The following is a 14,440-nucleotide window of genomic DNA, read 5'->3' as shown; positions in this document are numbered from 1 at the left end:
TTCCATATTTTAGAGTTTTGTATAAAGCCAGGAAGGATTTCCCTGTTCTAGATGCTTGCACAGTCATACGATATTCACTGCAGCTCTCAGGCGGTTCTTCTCTTACTACCCTTCTCAGCTCTCCCTTGGAAGGGGAGGGGGTGTGAAGCTACATTGTCTGTCTTGGAAGCTTAGAACCGGCCTCTGTGGTATAACCAGGTCATCACTCAGCGAATGTGAGACCACGATGGTAACTGGAGCCAGGTTAAGGAACTCACGCAAAGCTCACAAAGTTGTGTGCAGGTTCCGTGCTCTTTATGCGCAAATGGGCAGAGAGAATTTGGGGGAGGGGCACTCTGCAGTTCACAGAGTGAGTAAGGATAGTTCTAGAATGAGAAATGAGTGCAAAAAGCAGTATATGCAGCAAAGAACAGGGACGGGCGTGGTGAGGTCTTAGCCCTGCTTTTCTCTTGGCCAGTGTGTCACTGTGTACAAGTTACCTCGCCTCTGCTGGCCTCAGTTTTTTTAGTCTTGAGAAGAAGGGAGTTGGCAAGCATGAACAATCCTGCTCTTTTTAAAGCAGGTAGGGTACTAATTGTTGAGGTCTGTGCATTGTCGTGCCAGAAAGAAACACCCTGCCACTCTGATGCCAGGGGCACATCTGTACCAGGGAACAACGGTGAGGGTGTGCAAACAGCTGGGAGCAAAGGGCCGGGTTGGGATCATTCCGTCTTTTAATCCAAATCCCTTTTTTTCTTCAATATTGTATGTCTCAAGTCTTCTTTTCATAGCAGTGAATAAATAGCCAGAATGTCCATGGTTTTCTCCTCCTTTGATACCGAAGATTTTGATCAAATATCAATCAACCTTGGTTGTACAGCCAAGGCTTTAAAAAAATATTAGGCTACCTTTTATCCAAAATTTTATGATTTCACAAAAGCCTGTGAAATCCCCTCAACTCGAATATTTTTTAATTTATTTGATTTCTCTACTTCCTTAGTAGACTTGTTACTACATGGTTAATATGAGCTGTTGTTATAGACAGAATGTGTTGCAGGTGAAGATACTTTTCAACACACACAAGTGTACCTTCCTGAGGTGTGAGGCATTATTGAATTTCCAGAAGCACCAGGACATACGTTTCTTGGAAAACACCTACCTGAACCTAGTTTTAACAGCACAAAATGAGAAATATGGTTATGTACAAATTTGGCAAAAAAAAAAAAAAAAAAGTGACATTAAACATGGACCGAAAGCAGGAATTCCCTGGTGGTCCAGTGGTTGGGACTCGGCACTTTCACTGCGGGGGCCTGGGTTCCATCCCCGGTCAGGGCACTAAGATTCCACAAGCCATGCGGTGTGGCCAAAAAATACCCCAAAAAACAAAAAAATTGGACCAAAAGCTAAACAAGGGGAGAAAGTACCCATATGTAGCAGGCATGTGTTTGATCAGCCGATACTACACTGAGGGGCAACTAAGTAGAAATAGTAGATATAGTAGATATAGTAGAAAGAGCATTTAATTTGGACCAAGTACAAGTGGGCTTTGATGCCTCACTTTTCTCATCTGTAAAAAGGGAGTGATAATATCTACCTTGCAGAGTAGGATTAAAGCTAACATATAAAAAATACATGTCTGGCACATTTTTAAAAAGTTACCCAATGTTATCTTTTTGAATCAGATTTTATAGACTAAAAAGGTCTGTACTTAACTGGGAAGATGCTAAAGCCAGTGCATACCATTCAATTCAATACACTATTTCTTAATGCTTACTATGTACCTTGTGTCTGGTGATAAAAACACAAATAAGAGGGCTTACATTTCCATCTTGGAAAGTCACAATATCCATAGGCAAAAAGATAAAAGAAAGGACATCACGTTTGAGAGGGCTAGGTCCAAGGTGAGAGCTACATAAGATTCTCTTGATGCTCCTGGAATAGATTATTGGTGGGGGGCAAGGAATCTGTCCTAAACAAGTCACTCTCTTGCTTGGGTTCACTGTTCCCTGTGGTTCTACACTGTCAAGAGAAGGTGTTAAACCTAATGACTTGTAAACCTCCAACATCTTTCAAGGTTTATTATCTCTCGAACAACATCAATAACTGACTTCAGAGCCTCACAGCTTGCAGGTTGCATATGGAATGAGTCAAAAGGAGGCGAGACTGTTACAGAGGACATGGCCCAGGACAACTGGCTGGCCATATCCAAAGTCGTAGGGGAGAGGACATGGAGGGGAGAGGACAGGCAAAGACTTAGAAGGAAGAGGTGGAATGACGATTCCTTGGTTAACTTGACCTTGGGGAAATGGTAGCCTTTGACTTTATTTACCTGAATAAAGGCAGTTCTACAACAAAGTGGGTAGAATTGTGCTTCCCAAAAGATATGTTTAAATCCTAATTCCCAGTACCTGTGAATGTGACCTTATTTGGAAATAGGGTCTTTGCAGATATAATCAAGTTAAGATGAGATCGTGGTAGATTAGGGTGGGCCTTAAACCAATGACAAGTGCCCTTATAAGAAAAAAGAAATTTGGACACACACACACACACACACACACACACACACACACACTACACAGGGAAGAACACCATGTGAAGATGGAGGCAGAGATTAGAGTGATGCCTCTCAAGCCAAGCACTGCTGCCAAGGGTGGCTGGGAGAGAAGCACGGAACAGATTTTTCCTGAGAGCCTCCAGAAAGAACCAATTCTGCCAACACCTTGATTTTGGATTTGTGGCCTCCAAAACTGTGGGAAAATCCACTTTTGTTGTTTAAGACTCCCAGTTTATAATAATTTGTTATGGCAGCCCTAGGAAACTGATTCGCACCACTAAATGAAAATAGATCTCGATCTGAATCAATATCACTATCAGCATCTCTGTCTAAATACCAGAAGGATGGTGACCTTAGTATTCCAGTTTTTAATAACATATTGACTAATTGCGTATGCTTGCATCTCGGGTATTTAAAATGAGAACTGGGGCTTCCCTGGTGGCGCAGTGGTTAAGAATCCGCCTGCCAATGCAGGGGACACGGGTTCGAGCCCTGGTCCGGGAAGATCCCACATGCCGTGGAGCAACGAAGCCCATGCGCTACAACTACTGAGCCTGCACTCTAGAGCCCACGAGCCACAACTACTGAGCCTGCATGCCACAACTACTGAAGCCTGGGTGCCTAGAGCCCGTGCTCCGCAACAGGAGAAGCCACTGCAATGAGAAGCCCGCGTGCAACAACGAAGACCCAACGCAGCCAAAAATAAATAAATTTTAAAAAAATTAAAAATGAGAACTGTTTACCTACTGTGCTCTGATCATCATTTTCTCTCTCTCGTTCTGTTTGTTTGGTTTAGACTGTCATCAGATTCACAATGGACTCTCTCATTGCAGCAAATACCAAATTTTGCTTTGATCTTTTCTGAAAGCTCAGCAAAGATGATTATCATAAGAACATCTTCATCTGTCCTCTGAGCCTCTCGGCTGCCCTTGGCATGGTCCGCCTGGGGGCCAGAAGTGACAGTGCACGTCAGATCGACCAGGTGCGGATCCAGTGGTCCAGGTCCACGCTCAGAGTCAGACCCCAATCCTTCGTTGGCAGGCCTGGCTGTCCACGGCGCCCTGGGCTTGCTGGGAGCCGGGTCCGCCCTGGAGCCTTCATTTATCTCCTTGCCCTGCTTCCTCTTCAATCCAACCATCCTTCCAGGCTCAGTTAAGCCTCCACCTCCTTTAGGACGCCCCCCCTCCCCCACCTCACCAGTCGGACAGCTGTTCTCATCATTGCTCCGTCTCTGTCTGCATGTCTGGTGTTTTTTCTCTCTATAGTTATTGATACCAATATTGCCAGTAATTTTTAATATGTGCATGTGTTTTCTCTCTCACTCATTCCAGTACATAAAAATGTATTAAGCACCAGTTGTGCATCCAGCAGCTAAAGATCCTGGTGTCCTCCTTGACTTCTTTCTTTCTCTCTCACTTCACACCAACTTTGTGAGAAAGGCCTGTTGACTTTTCTTTTGAAATATATCCAGGACTCTGGCACTTCCCACCACCTCCCTGAGGTCTGCCCCTTCTAACCTGGATACGCTTCCTAACGGGCGGCCCTGCTTCCACTGACAGTGTTCTCCACCCAGGTGCCAGAAAGATCCTTTAAACCGAAGTCAGATCCTGTTTCCCATCAACTCAAAACCCGGACTTCCCATTTCCCTAATGATAGAAGCCCAAGTCCTTTCAACGGCCCGTGAGAAGTGGGGATCTGAGTTCCAGATAACCTGGTGACTCTGTCTCTCCCTCCCCTCCCCTCACTCCAGCCACACTGCCCCCTCCTCCTCTGTTGGGAAATCCACACCCACTCCTGTTTTAGGGCCCGTGTTCCATTCCCTTTGCCTGTTGATGGTTCTTCCCCCAGGTAACTGATCTATAACTTACTTTCTCCTTCAGGACTTTGATCAGGGTTTACCTTCCCAGTGAGGTTTGCTTTGATTTCTCAATCTAAGACTGCATCCTGGCCCCCAACATTGTAAGATTCCTTCTTATCCTAGCTGCTTTCCCCACGTGGCATTTTCCACCTTCTAACATGCCACATGCAGTAATTAATTACTATGAAAAACTATATAGTTTTTCTATGCCTCCCCCACTAGAATGTAATCGCCCGGAGGGCAGGACTCTTTGTCCTAGAACAGAGCTTGGCTTATAGCGCAACCCAATACAAATTTGCAGAATGAATGAATGAAAGTGACAAGAACAACTCCCCAGTAAACCACAGGCTCCTGAGGCTGGTTTTACACTTCCCTGGATCTAGCCCAGAGAGCAGAGGTTAAGTATGAACACAGCCGTGGTCCTTAATATGGAGGAGTGAATTATTGGATTGAGGCAGAATGTGTTTAGGGTCATTCTACTTTATTCATTTACTTTGATTTGATGTATTATTCCATTAGCTAAACTTGACTAGACTGTGGTTGGCATCCTCCAGGCCAGGTTTCACATGTAGGCACTTGGGTGTCACCTGCCAGCAGACCTACCCTGAGTGGTGCCAGAGGCCCCCCCTTGTCTTCCATCTTTCTGCAAAGCTCTGGATAACTTGTCTTTTGCTTGATTGATTTGAAACTCTAGATCAGCACAGTCTAACACAAATATAATTTGAGCCACATATGTAATTAAAAATATTTTAGTAGCTATACTAAGGAAGCAAAAATAGGTGAGGCTAATTTTAATAATATATATTATTTAACCCAGTACCTCCAAAATATTATCATATCAACATGTAATCAGTTAAAACATTTAAATGAGATATTTTATGTTCTTTTTTTTCATACTAAGTCTTCAAAATCTGATGTGTATTTTACACTCATAGTCAATTCAGGCTGGTTCATAGCCACGTGTGGCTCTGGCTGCCTTGATATTCTTTTAGTTTGGTTACATTCATTCTTAAATGCAGTCCCAGGGGAGTAGCATTCCGCTTACTTCCTCTCCATTCCACCTCACAGCCCTAGTCAAAGGAAACACGCACCTTTCTTTAAACTGTTGAGTGTTTTGTTTGACTCTGTAATCATTGTCATTGCTACATGATAAAAATGTTTCTGAAGCTGTTCAGACCTCCTGCCGTTTGTAGTGTCTGAAAGACCCCATACCATTCTCACGCAGGTACTACACTTCAACGAAGTTTCCCGGAAGGAAAGCAAAGAACCGGGTCCCTGTCTGAAAAGACAAAAACAAGAAGGGCATGCTGACAGCTCTCTGGAAGGGCAGAAAGAAAGGACAAGGTCTCTGGCTCTGCAGGTGAGAGCCACCAAGAACTCCTGCCCCCCCTTACAAACATCTCCTCTGGGCTGTCCTATACTGGGCCACGGTTCTTATCCCCTGGCATTAGGTCCTGGTTGTCCTCAACAGCAATATCCATAGTAATAATCCCAAATGACCCACAATTCCTTTCTGATTATGCATCTTATAAGTGCTTGTCTGTAAGCTGGTTTCCTAAAGAGTACGATCTAGTATCTTCTGCTCAGGATAAAGAAACTTAGCTCATAGGCTCAGGACTCACCTACGTTTATAGGTCACGGGTCCCCAGGATGGAGCATGGTTAAGGATGAAGGGCCGTGAGAAGGGGCAGCAGCTACCCCTTACTCTCTCTCTCCACTTTTGCCTATTCTACTTCATGCTGAAATCTGTACTGACACACAAGGCTTTTATGGGTTGTCTTATACCAGGAGCAGTAAAGATATTCTCCAGGTTATATATCTATCCCTCGATGTTAGGAAGTTTAAAAGGAGGGTGGAGAGATTATCTCTTTCTTGAATCTTTTTGAATACAGAGAAAAACAAGGCACACTGATCTAAAATACAGTGTGCATTGGGGAGCCCCCAGATATATATTTCCTGAATGATCTTGATCCCAACGTGGGAGCCAGGATGGGGACCACGTCTCACCCTCCATCCATCCCTCTCTTCTTCTCAGCTTGCTCGCCCACGTGGTAACCAAGTGAAATGACAACCTGCTTTAACTCTTGTCGTAAGATCACGTTTTATTTCTCCTGTTATTAGGCCAAGTCTTAAAAGGATGAGAGTGGACTGCTCAGGTGCTACTTCGGGCAGCTTCTTTCCAAATTAGTCAGGATCAAAGCTGATTACAGCCTGAGTATTGCCAACAGGCTTTAAGGAGAGCAGGAATTCCCAATCTGTCCGGTGAGTTAGGCATGACCGGTGATTAAAGCTACCATATAACTTACTACTTAAAAATCAGCGAGGAGCTGGATTACTCACCTGCTGTCTAGAACACAAACCTCTGACAGGAGGATGTGATGACGGGATGCCCAGGACCCACCTCTTTCTCTCCCACGCCTCTTGTTGCCCTCCTCCCAGTTTTCACCTTGAACACTTTAGAAGGTCCCCTGAGTGGAATAGGGCAGGGGAAAGAGGGTCATGTGACCCTCTTCGGAGCACATTTGGGTTTGGTAACGGTGTTCTCTCTGACCTTGACAGTCTTTCCCAATCAAGGTGCCTGGTAGATGCCCTTGATGTGGCTCCTCTTCCCGTTAGTCCCTCCCTCCCCTCTCAAGGCACTTCTCTAAAGTCGTCTTTTGTGCCACGATCAGGCCACCTGCCTATGAAATTGTACTCATTTAAGAAGACGAGCGGCGTAGCCGAAGGAGACTCCGTTTGGAGCCAAAAGACGCAAGTCTTGTCTCCGTGGCTAAAGGCTTTATACCTAGAGCAAGATGCCGCCGACTCTGGGCTTCAGTTTCCTCTTTCGCCACTAGAGGGAGCCACATACTTAGCAATAAACACGAGGGGGCTTGACCAATGGCAAAGGTGGGATACAGAGGGTTAGGGCTGACTTAGTGAGGGGCGGGGGAGGAGGGGGACGTTCCTGATGGTGCACCGGTTCGATCCCTGCTTGGGGAAATAAGATCCCACGTGCCACAGCGCATGGCCAAAAAAACAAAAAAACAAACAAACAAAAAATGACGGGGGTAGCGTACTTAGACCAAAATTAGTATATTCTCTTAAAATGGAAACGAGATTTTATATGCTGTTTTTTTTAAAACTAGCTTTATTGAAGTATAAATTCATATAACATACAACTCACTTATTAAAAATGCACACAGCAATGGTTTTAGTATATTACATTAAAATTTTTTTAAATCGTGGTAAAATATCTATAACATAAAAATTGTCATTTTAACCTTTTCTAAGTATACAGTTCAGTGGCATTAATTACATTCATGTTGTGTAATGATCACCCTATTTCCAAAATTGTTCGTCACTGTAAATAGAAACTCTGTACCATTAAGCAGGGTTCTAATACTTAAAAAAATGAAGCATTTTACAGCGAAGTCTCTAAAGTTACTTGCTATTTGTCTTGTGATGTCTCCACAAATGGAACGTCCAAATCTGGTAAGAAAGGTTTGTGTCATTTTAACGATGGACTGCTCCACGAATAAGCATTCTATACCCTAAATTATCACTACAGCCACTGAAATGTCTCTGGCTAATTAAGACTGGGGATACATAGAGACCACATGCACCCAGTGTAAATGACTAGTCACTTCTTTCTCATTAGGCTTCTCATGACTGCCTCACTCCTAACTATTAGCATAATTATGATTTTATTTCACTATTTCCATTTATTCCAATTTATCAGGAATACTCAGATGGCATGATTCAATTTTACACACGACGACTGAAAAGGTGGTTTTCCAGAAAGACACTGAAAAATCCAGATAAGAGATTAACTTCTGGGTGGAATCTCAATCCCAAGGTAAGAAATACCCAACACAATGGAGGTGGTATTCTTTTCCATTTAAAAGAAAAAAGTCAGCCCAGCTTTTCAGATTGTTAGTCTGTTGGGACCAGATGCTCACATGTGTGGATTGGGTCCAAAGCTTGTTTTGCACGTGTCACAGTTAAAATGCTTAGATGCTATGGGTTATTTCTGGTCCTTTGCTCCATCATGAAGGTGAGATGCCTTTCAGCCAAGCACAATGCCAGCAGGATGTCAACTATTTCCATTTTTTAAAAAGGGTCAGTAGAAAAATGGTGAAGATAATCTAGTTATTCAGAGGGAAGTGGAAATAATAAAATCCTAATTCTTATCAACTTTTCACTACATTTATAGGTGTTTTCTGAGTGAACGAATGATGGTGTTAAGTGGTGGAAATTTGAGTTCATCATAAATGGAATCATTTTTTAATATGAAACTGCCCTGTCTGCCCTTTCCTTGGGGGAAGCACCCAAACTCCAAAATTATTTCTCCTTACTTCTTCAACAGTGCACAAAAATTGCCCTTCCTTCAAGGTTCCATTCATTTGCCAAAAGGAAAACTGGTTCACTAAAAAAATTCATACCAAGGCATGAATATCTAGTTTCTTCTTAGTTAGTTACTTTCCCAGCATCCTTCAAGTGTAGTTAATGTCAGCATCATCTATTACTATGGGATTTGAGTGTAAATCTCCTTGAGGTGCAAGAGTCGTCTCATCTTAAGGCTGAGGCGTGCATTCAAGTACATGATGACGTGGTATTTTGAGGTGGAAAAGGATGCATACTGAAGATGGACCATTGCCTGATAGCCTGGGCTTTTCCAGTCTGCTGCAGGGCTGTGTTCTTGCAGAAGGAGCCCAGGGCTGGGCCAAGAGTGGGAAGGACCCTGGATTGATCTCAGCCAGTCTTGCTACTTTTTGGCTGTGTGACCTCACATCTCATGGGCTGTAGTTTATTCTTCTATAAAGAAGGGATAACAATACCTTATTTCTCATGGTTGATGTAAGATGGAATGAGAGAGGGCATGTGAAAGTCCCTACAAAATAGGATTTATATAATGGCTAGTACATATATATGCATTTTTGTTTATACGTAAGCATATTAACTCTGCTGTGATGAATGCTTGAGATAGGAAGTTTACACAGTAGTTTTTTTTCTCGAGGAGATTATAATAAAATCAGGTGGCAGGATCTACACTTTGAAAGATCAATCATGACATAAAAAGTCTGATGACAATTTGATCCACAGTGATATAATCAAGAAATTCTCTCAGTGACAGTGCCCTGAATTGGATCCCCCTTGGGGACGAGTAAGAGGGTCCTTCCCCCATCACTCCCACTCTCACCTCTACTTTCACTCCACCCAGGACTAGGGGTGGTTTAATTTTATTGGATTCGTTCTTGAATGAGACATGCTCTAGCCTTGGGGATATTAAACTGCATTAAAGAAAATCTGGCTACATGATTACTTTTGCTATAATTCATATTTAGGATATTCCTTGGAAACTTTCTTTTTTTTTAAGGTAAAATCAAGGAACTCTGTAGCAAGGGCGCTATCGACAATTCGACCATGCTGGTGCTGGTGAATACTGTTTACTTCAAGGCCAAGTGGGAAAAATATTTTGACTGTGAAAACACAGTTGATGCGCTTTTCTCTCCAAGTGAAGTACTGTACTAGAGCACGCAGTTTTCTAGATATTCCACTCACAATTTCCACTAAGAGTGATTGGCAGTGTGTATACTCGAATCTAAAACTTAGGTCTCTGGGTTACAATTTACATTTATAATAAGAGCATTTTGTTATTAATAAAAATCAGTACCTAAAGTTGATGAAGCATTTTTGTGCCAGGTGCTGCACTGAGCATTTTCCCTTCATTATTTCACTTCCTCCCCCAAAATAACATTATGAAAATAGGTGTTATTATTAGTCCCATTTAGGAGTTGAGGGGGAAAAAACTGCAAAAGTTACTTAGTCAAATACATGTGTTAGGATTCACACCTGTGAGTGTTTGCCTCAAAAACCTGTGTTCCTTATTACAAAAAGGCAAATACACATTATACATATTATATATGTTGTATTATGTATATATATGACTTATAACTATGTGTGTATATTATACATGTATAGAAAGAGATCCAATAGGGAGCATACATTTATCTGTTAACATAGGTAATTCAGGGAGAGAGAGATGGTATTCAACTTTTCTTATTTTTCTGTGTTTTCTAACTTTCCACCATGCACAAGTACTGCTTCCACAATAATAAATGTTGCTTGGAAAAATAAAAAATAAAAAACAAAACTCATGTTCTAAGCCAGTAGACTGTAAAATGGGAGAAAGGGGAGGGTCAGACCCCAGCCTGGCACTTTCACTGTGTTATTCTCTTAAGCGCTGCACATCGTCATCTGTAGACTGATGACCCCACTGCTATGAGGTTATCATGAGGCTTAAGGTGCCCGGGGAAGTGCCCTTTCCTCTGACAGAACCCCATGGAACAGGAGTTGTTATTTAACATGTAGAAGCTTATCATTTAACCAAGGCTCCCACTCATGCTTTGATGGGGCCACTCAGGCCAGTAGAGGTAGGGGGTCGTGTGAGGCCACGAGTGGGGCAGGAATGGAAGATGGAGCTGGCAGGGCTGGTTTCCACTGGCGAAGCTGTGGGTGGATGCCTGGATGGACACTCTACCAACAAGTGGTCTTGGGAGGTGAAGAACCTATTAAAACCATGGGAAGATAGGGTATTGGCAAAGTAAGGGCCACCTGGTTACTGGGCAGAGGACTTTGTTAGGCTGGATCCCTGGTGTGGCCCAGGACTTCTGGGGAAGACCCTTCTCATCTTAATGGAGCCCTGGTTTTCAGGGAAGCTGGGGACCATGTTGGTTTGTGAGCTTATCGTGGCAGTGCTGTGACTTTCTACCTTGTCCTCTACAGAATGAAAAGAAGAGCGTGAAGATGATGAATCAAATGGGGCTATTTAGAATCAGCTTCCTAGAGGAGCTGGAGGCGCAGGTCACTGAGCTGCGGTACATCAAGGGGAAGCGCAGCATGATCGTCCTGCTGCCGGCATTCTCTGCAGACAATCTGAAGGGCCTGGAAGAGGCAAATCTTCCTTTTTCACATCTCTACAAAATATTTCATTATAGATCTTCGGGGAACAGCACTCTCTACCATCTACCATCTTGAGGAACGATGGTACCTGAGCTATCAGAGAAGCAAAGAATATATAAAAATCTGAATTCAGTGAGATATTTATTTCTCCTTTGTTGAGAACTAAAGAACAAATGCCAAAATTATTGGATACGACTTTCCTCTGTAATCTCATGGTTCTCTGCAGTCGTTTTTCCAGACCAAAGGATCTGGATGCCGAGTAACTGTAGAATTGCTACAAATGAAACAAGTTTTCCTTTTTCCTGAATATCCTGACTTCTGTCCTCTAACTCACAATATTTTGCTGTAGCTCAGTTAGAGACCCTTTAGGTGAATCCTCTTTTTTGGTCCACGTGCCTTGACAGAAGTGGAGATGCTGATGTTGAAATAGATTGCTTGTGAGGTAGGAATTAATAAAGGCTGGGGAAGCTCAGCCTGGCAGGCAAAGAGATAAAAATAGAGGGAGAGTGAAAGTGAGAGAGAAATACAGGGAGATGGGAGAACAGGTGTAACAATGAGAATAATAACCATTATTCAAAATTTATCATGTGCTAGCACTATGTTAAGTACTTTACATACATTATTTTCTTTAATTCTTGCAAAACCCGAATGGTATTATCTCTGTTTTATAGAAGAGGAGGTTGAACTTCAGAATATTAAGGCTCGGTCAAACTCACCCAACTTAATCAAACGAGCTTTGCTGGGCTTCGAACCCTAGCCTGTCAGACACCGAAGAACACAGGAACCCAAATTTTCCTATAACTTTTAAATAGGAAAGAGATTTGCTTGGAGGTGTTTTGAGTGAAATCAGAGGATTTTGAGGCTTAGGGAAAGACCTTGAGGACGGCTGCCAACTATGGAGATAGACTCAGGCCCCTTGAAGCATTTGGGGCATCCTGTGCAGGCACATCCTCTGACCCGAACATGATTTTCTTCCTCTTGAGGCTTGAAAGGAATATCACTTATGGAAAACTCGTGGCCTGGAGCAGTTCAGAAAATATGTCAGCAAAAAGTGTAGCTGTCTCCTTCCCCCAGTTCACCCTGGAAGACAGCGACGATCTCATTCCTGTTCTACGGGACATGGGTATCACAGATACCTCTGATGAAGCAAAGGCTGACCTTACTGGAATCTCCCCAAGTCCCAGTTTGTACCTGTCAAAGGTTGTCCATAAAACCTCTGTGGAGGTGGATGAAAATGGTATCCAGGCAGCCGCAGCCAGTGGTGGTTTTGGCAAGGAATTGTCCTTACCATCGTGGGAGACGTTTAATGCTAATCACCCTTTTCTCTTTTTCATCAGACACAACAAAACCCAAACCATTCTCTTCTATGGCAGGGTCTGCTCTCCTTGAAAGGAGCACATTATCTAGTACTTGGGAGCTGGAAGAAAGTGGCAATACAATCCTCCCCTGGTATCACACGGGCATTTGTGTTTTTGCTGATATCTAAAGCTGACCGAATTCTAGCACAACTCCACGCTCCCTTCCTCCAGCCACTGGTCCTCACTTGTCCTCACCTTTCTCTCACCCTGTAGCAGATTTTCATCTCAGTCCATTAGTATCAAAGGGTCCTTGCTCCCTCCCTAAGCTTTCACCACCCTAAGCTTTCAAGCATATAAATTCACCCCCTGTGACCTGAAGGTCAACATAATTGAGGATGATATTGATTCTAAGTTACTGACCTCCTTAGGAAGGAATCCTGAAAGTTCAAGTCATTAGACCACATCTAGGAAATAGCAAACTCAGAAAACACTTTACCATGGGTGGCAAGAGAAAATGTTTCAATGGGATCTGTTTTGGAAACTCAGCTCTATTTCTGCAGCAGTTGAAATCCTGGTGCATCAGTGGGCGAGACGCCCCGCCTCTTCCTCTTCTGTCTTCTGCTGCACGGAGGGTGCCCTGTGAGGTGCTTCTCACTTGGGCTTAGGGGGGATTTCAGTGACAGCTCAAGGGTGTAAGACTCCCCAACCAACGTGCGTTTTGCACAGAGCAGAATGGTATTTGTCTTGTGAATCTGACATTGACTCAGCAGAGTGGTGAGTGGATTGAAAAGAGACGAGTCTCAGTTTTCCTTATAGAGTCTCCTACGCCATCATCATGAAGCACTTCCTCTGTCTCTTCTTCACCCCCATCCTCAGAGTATTCTCCTCTGGAGTTACTCCTAAATACCCAGCATGTTGAGGGTGGGAGAGAAGCACTGCCCTCTCTGTGGGCTCCCCATTCTCCTCTCTCTGTCCTCTGGCCACGTGGACCGATTTGTCCTCCCAGAGGTCTCATGAGAGCGAGCCTGGGCATGATGTTCAGGGAAACCCTTGTCAGGAGGACTATCGGCGTCCTCTCAACTGAAAGCCTGACAACAGAGTGTTCAAGACTCCAGGACCCCAGGACCTTTGTTCTCGGATGTGTTGGTCCGAGTTCTGGAGCTCTGCCTCAGCTGCACGTTCTGGAATGATCACTGACACACCTAACTCAAGGAATCGGTCAGTTTCTCTCCCATAAAGGTGAATTTCTGGTCTTGGTTGTGGCCCAGTTTCCCTGCCCTGTGACCGTCCTCCTCCCAGTTGCCACTGTGTTGGTTAAATGTGGCTGTAGCAGTTTTTAAAGGAAAAGGTAGGTTAACTTCACCTGCTCTCCTGCCAGCCCGCCCCTAGTTCTCTCACTAGTGATTTCTTTGTGCTGGAGAAGACAACTGTCACGTTCTTCATAGAGGCTTCTCATGGTCAAAACTTGTTCATGGTATAAAATTTTCTCGTTGGTAACATGAGGCTGTTATTCCTGGTCCTTTACCCAGAATGCATGTGCCACACATCAAATTTATCTCAGATAATCAAAAACATAGTCTCTCCTGCGGTTCCTTTTGGGAGTAATGTTTTGAGGGCTGATTCCGTGCTGACCTGGCACCACAGCTGGACACTGAGTGAATAACCATGACCTATATTATAGGTCTGGCTTTGTCTGGCATTTTCTATCCTAGAAAATAAGCATATTTTCTCATTTGTATTGGGATTTTTCAGAATTTTAATCATGAGGGGAAAATGAATCTATTTACAATAAAGAGAAAGTGTGAT

At 43.5% G+C, this 14,440-nt stretch overlaps 1 protein-coding gene across 1 annotated transcript; it reads left to right on the top strand.

Annotated features, from left to right (window-relative positions):
* The first annotated feature begins 3,347 nt into the window (after positions 1–3,347).
* Positions 3,348–12,725, top strand: SERPINB12 (serpin family B member 12). The gene is given in 8 exon segments (XM_061170154.1): positions 3,348–3,515; positions 5,617–5,751; positions 6,513–6,653; positions 8,113–8,137; positions 8,140–8,229; positions 9,751–9,893; positions 11,160–11,326; positions 12,320–12,725. Coding segments are annotated over 8 exon segments (1,275 nt in total).
* The last annotated feature ends 1,715 nt before the right edge of the window (positions 12,726–14,440 follow it).

Source organism: Eubalaena glacialis, chromosome 15, assembly GCF_028564815.1.
Source record: "Eubalaena glacialis isolate mEubGla1 chromosome 15, mEubGla1.1.hap2.+ XY, whole genome shotgun sequence".
NCBI classification, from domain to species: Eukaryota; Metazoa; Chordata; class Mammalia; order Artiodactyla; family Balaenidae; genus Eubalaena; species Eubalaena glacialis.
The sequence above is the reverse complement of the archived record's forward strand: the minus strand, read 5'-3'. Positions and strand labels throughout refer to the sequence as shown.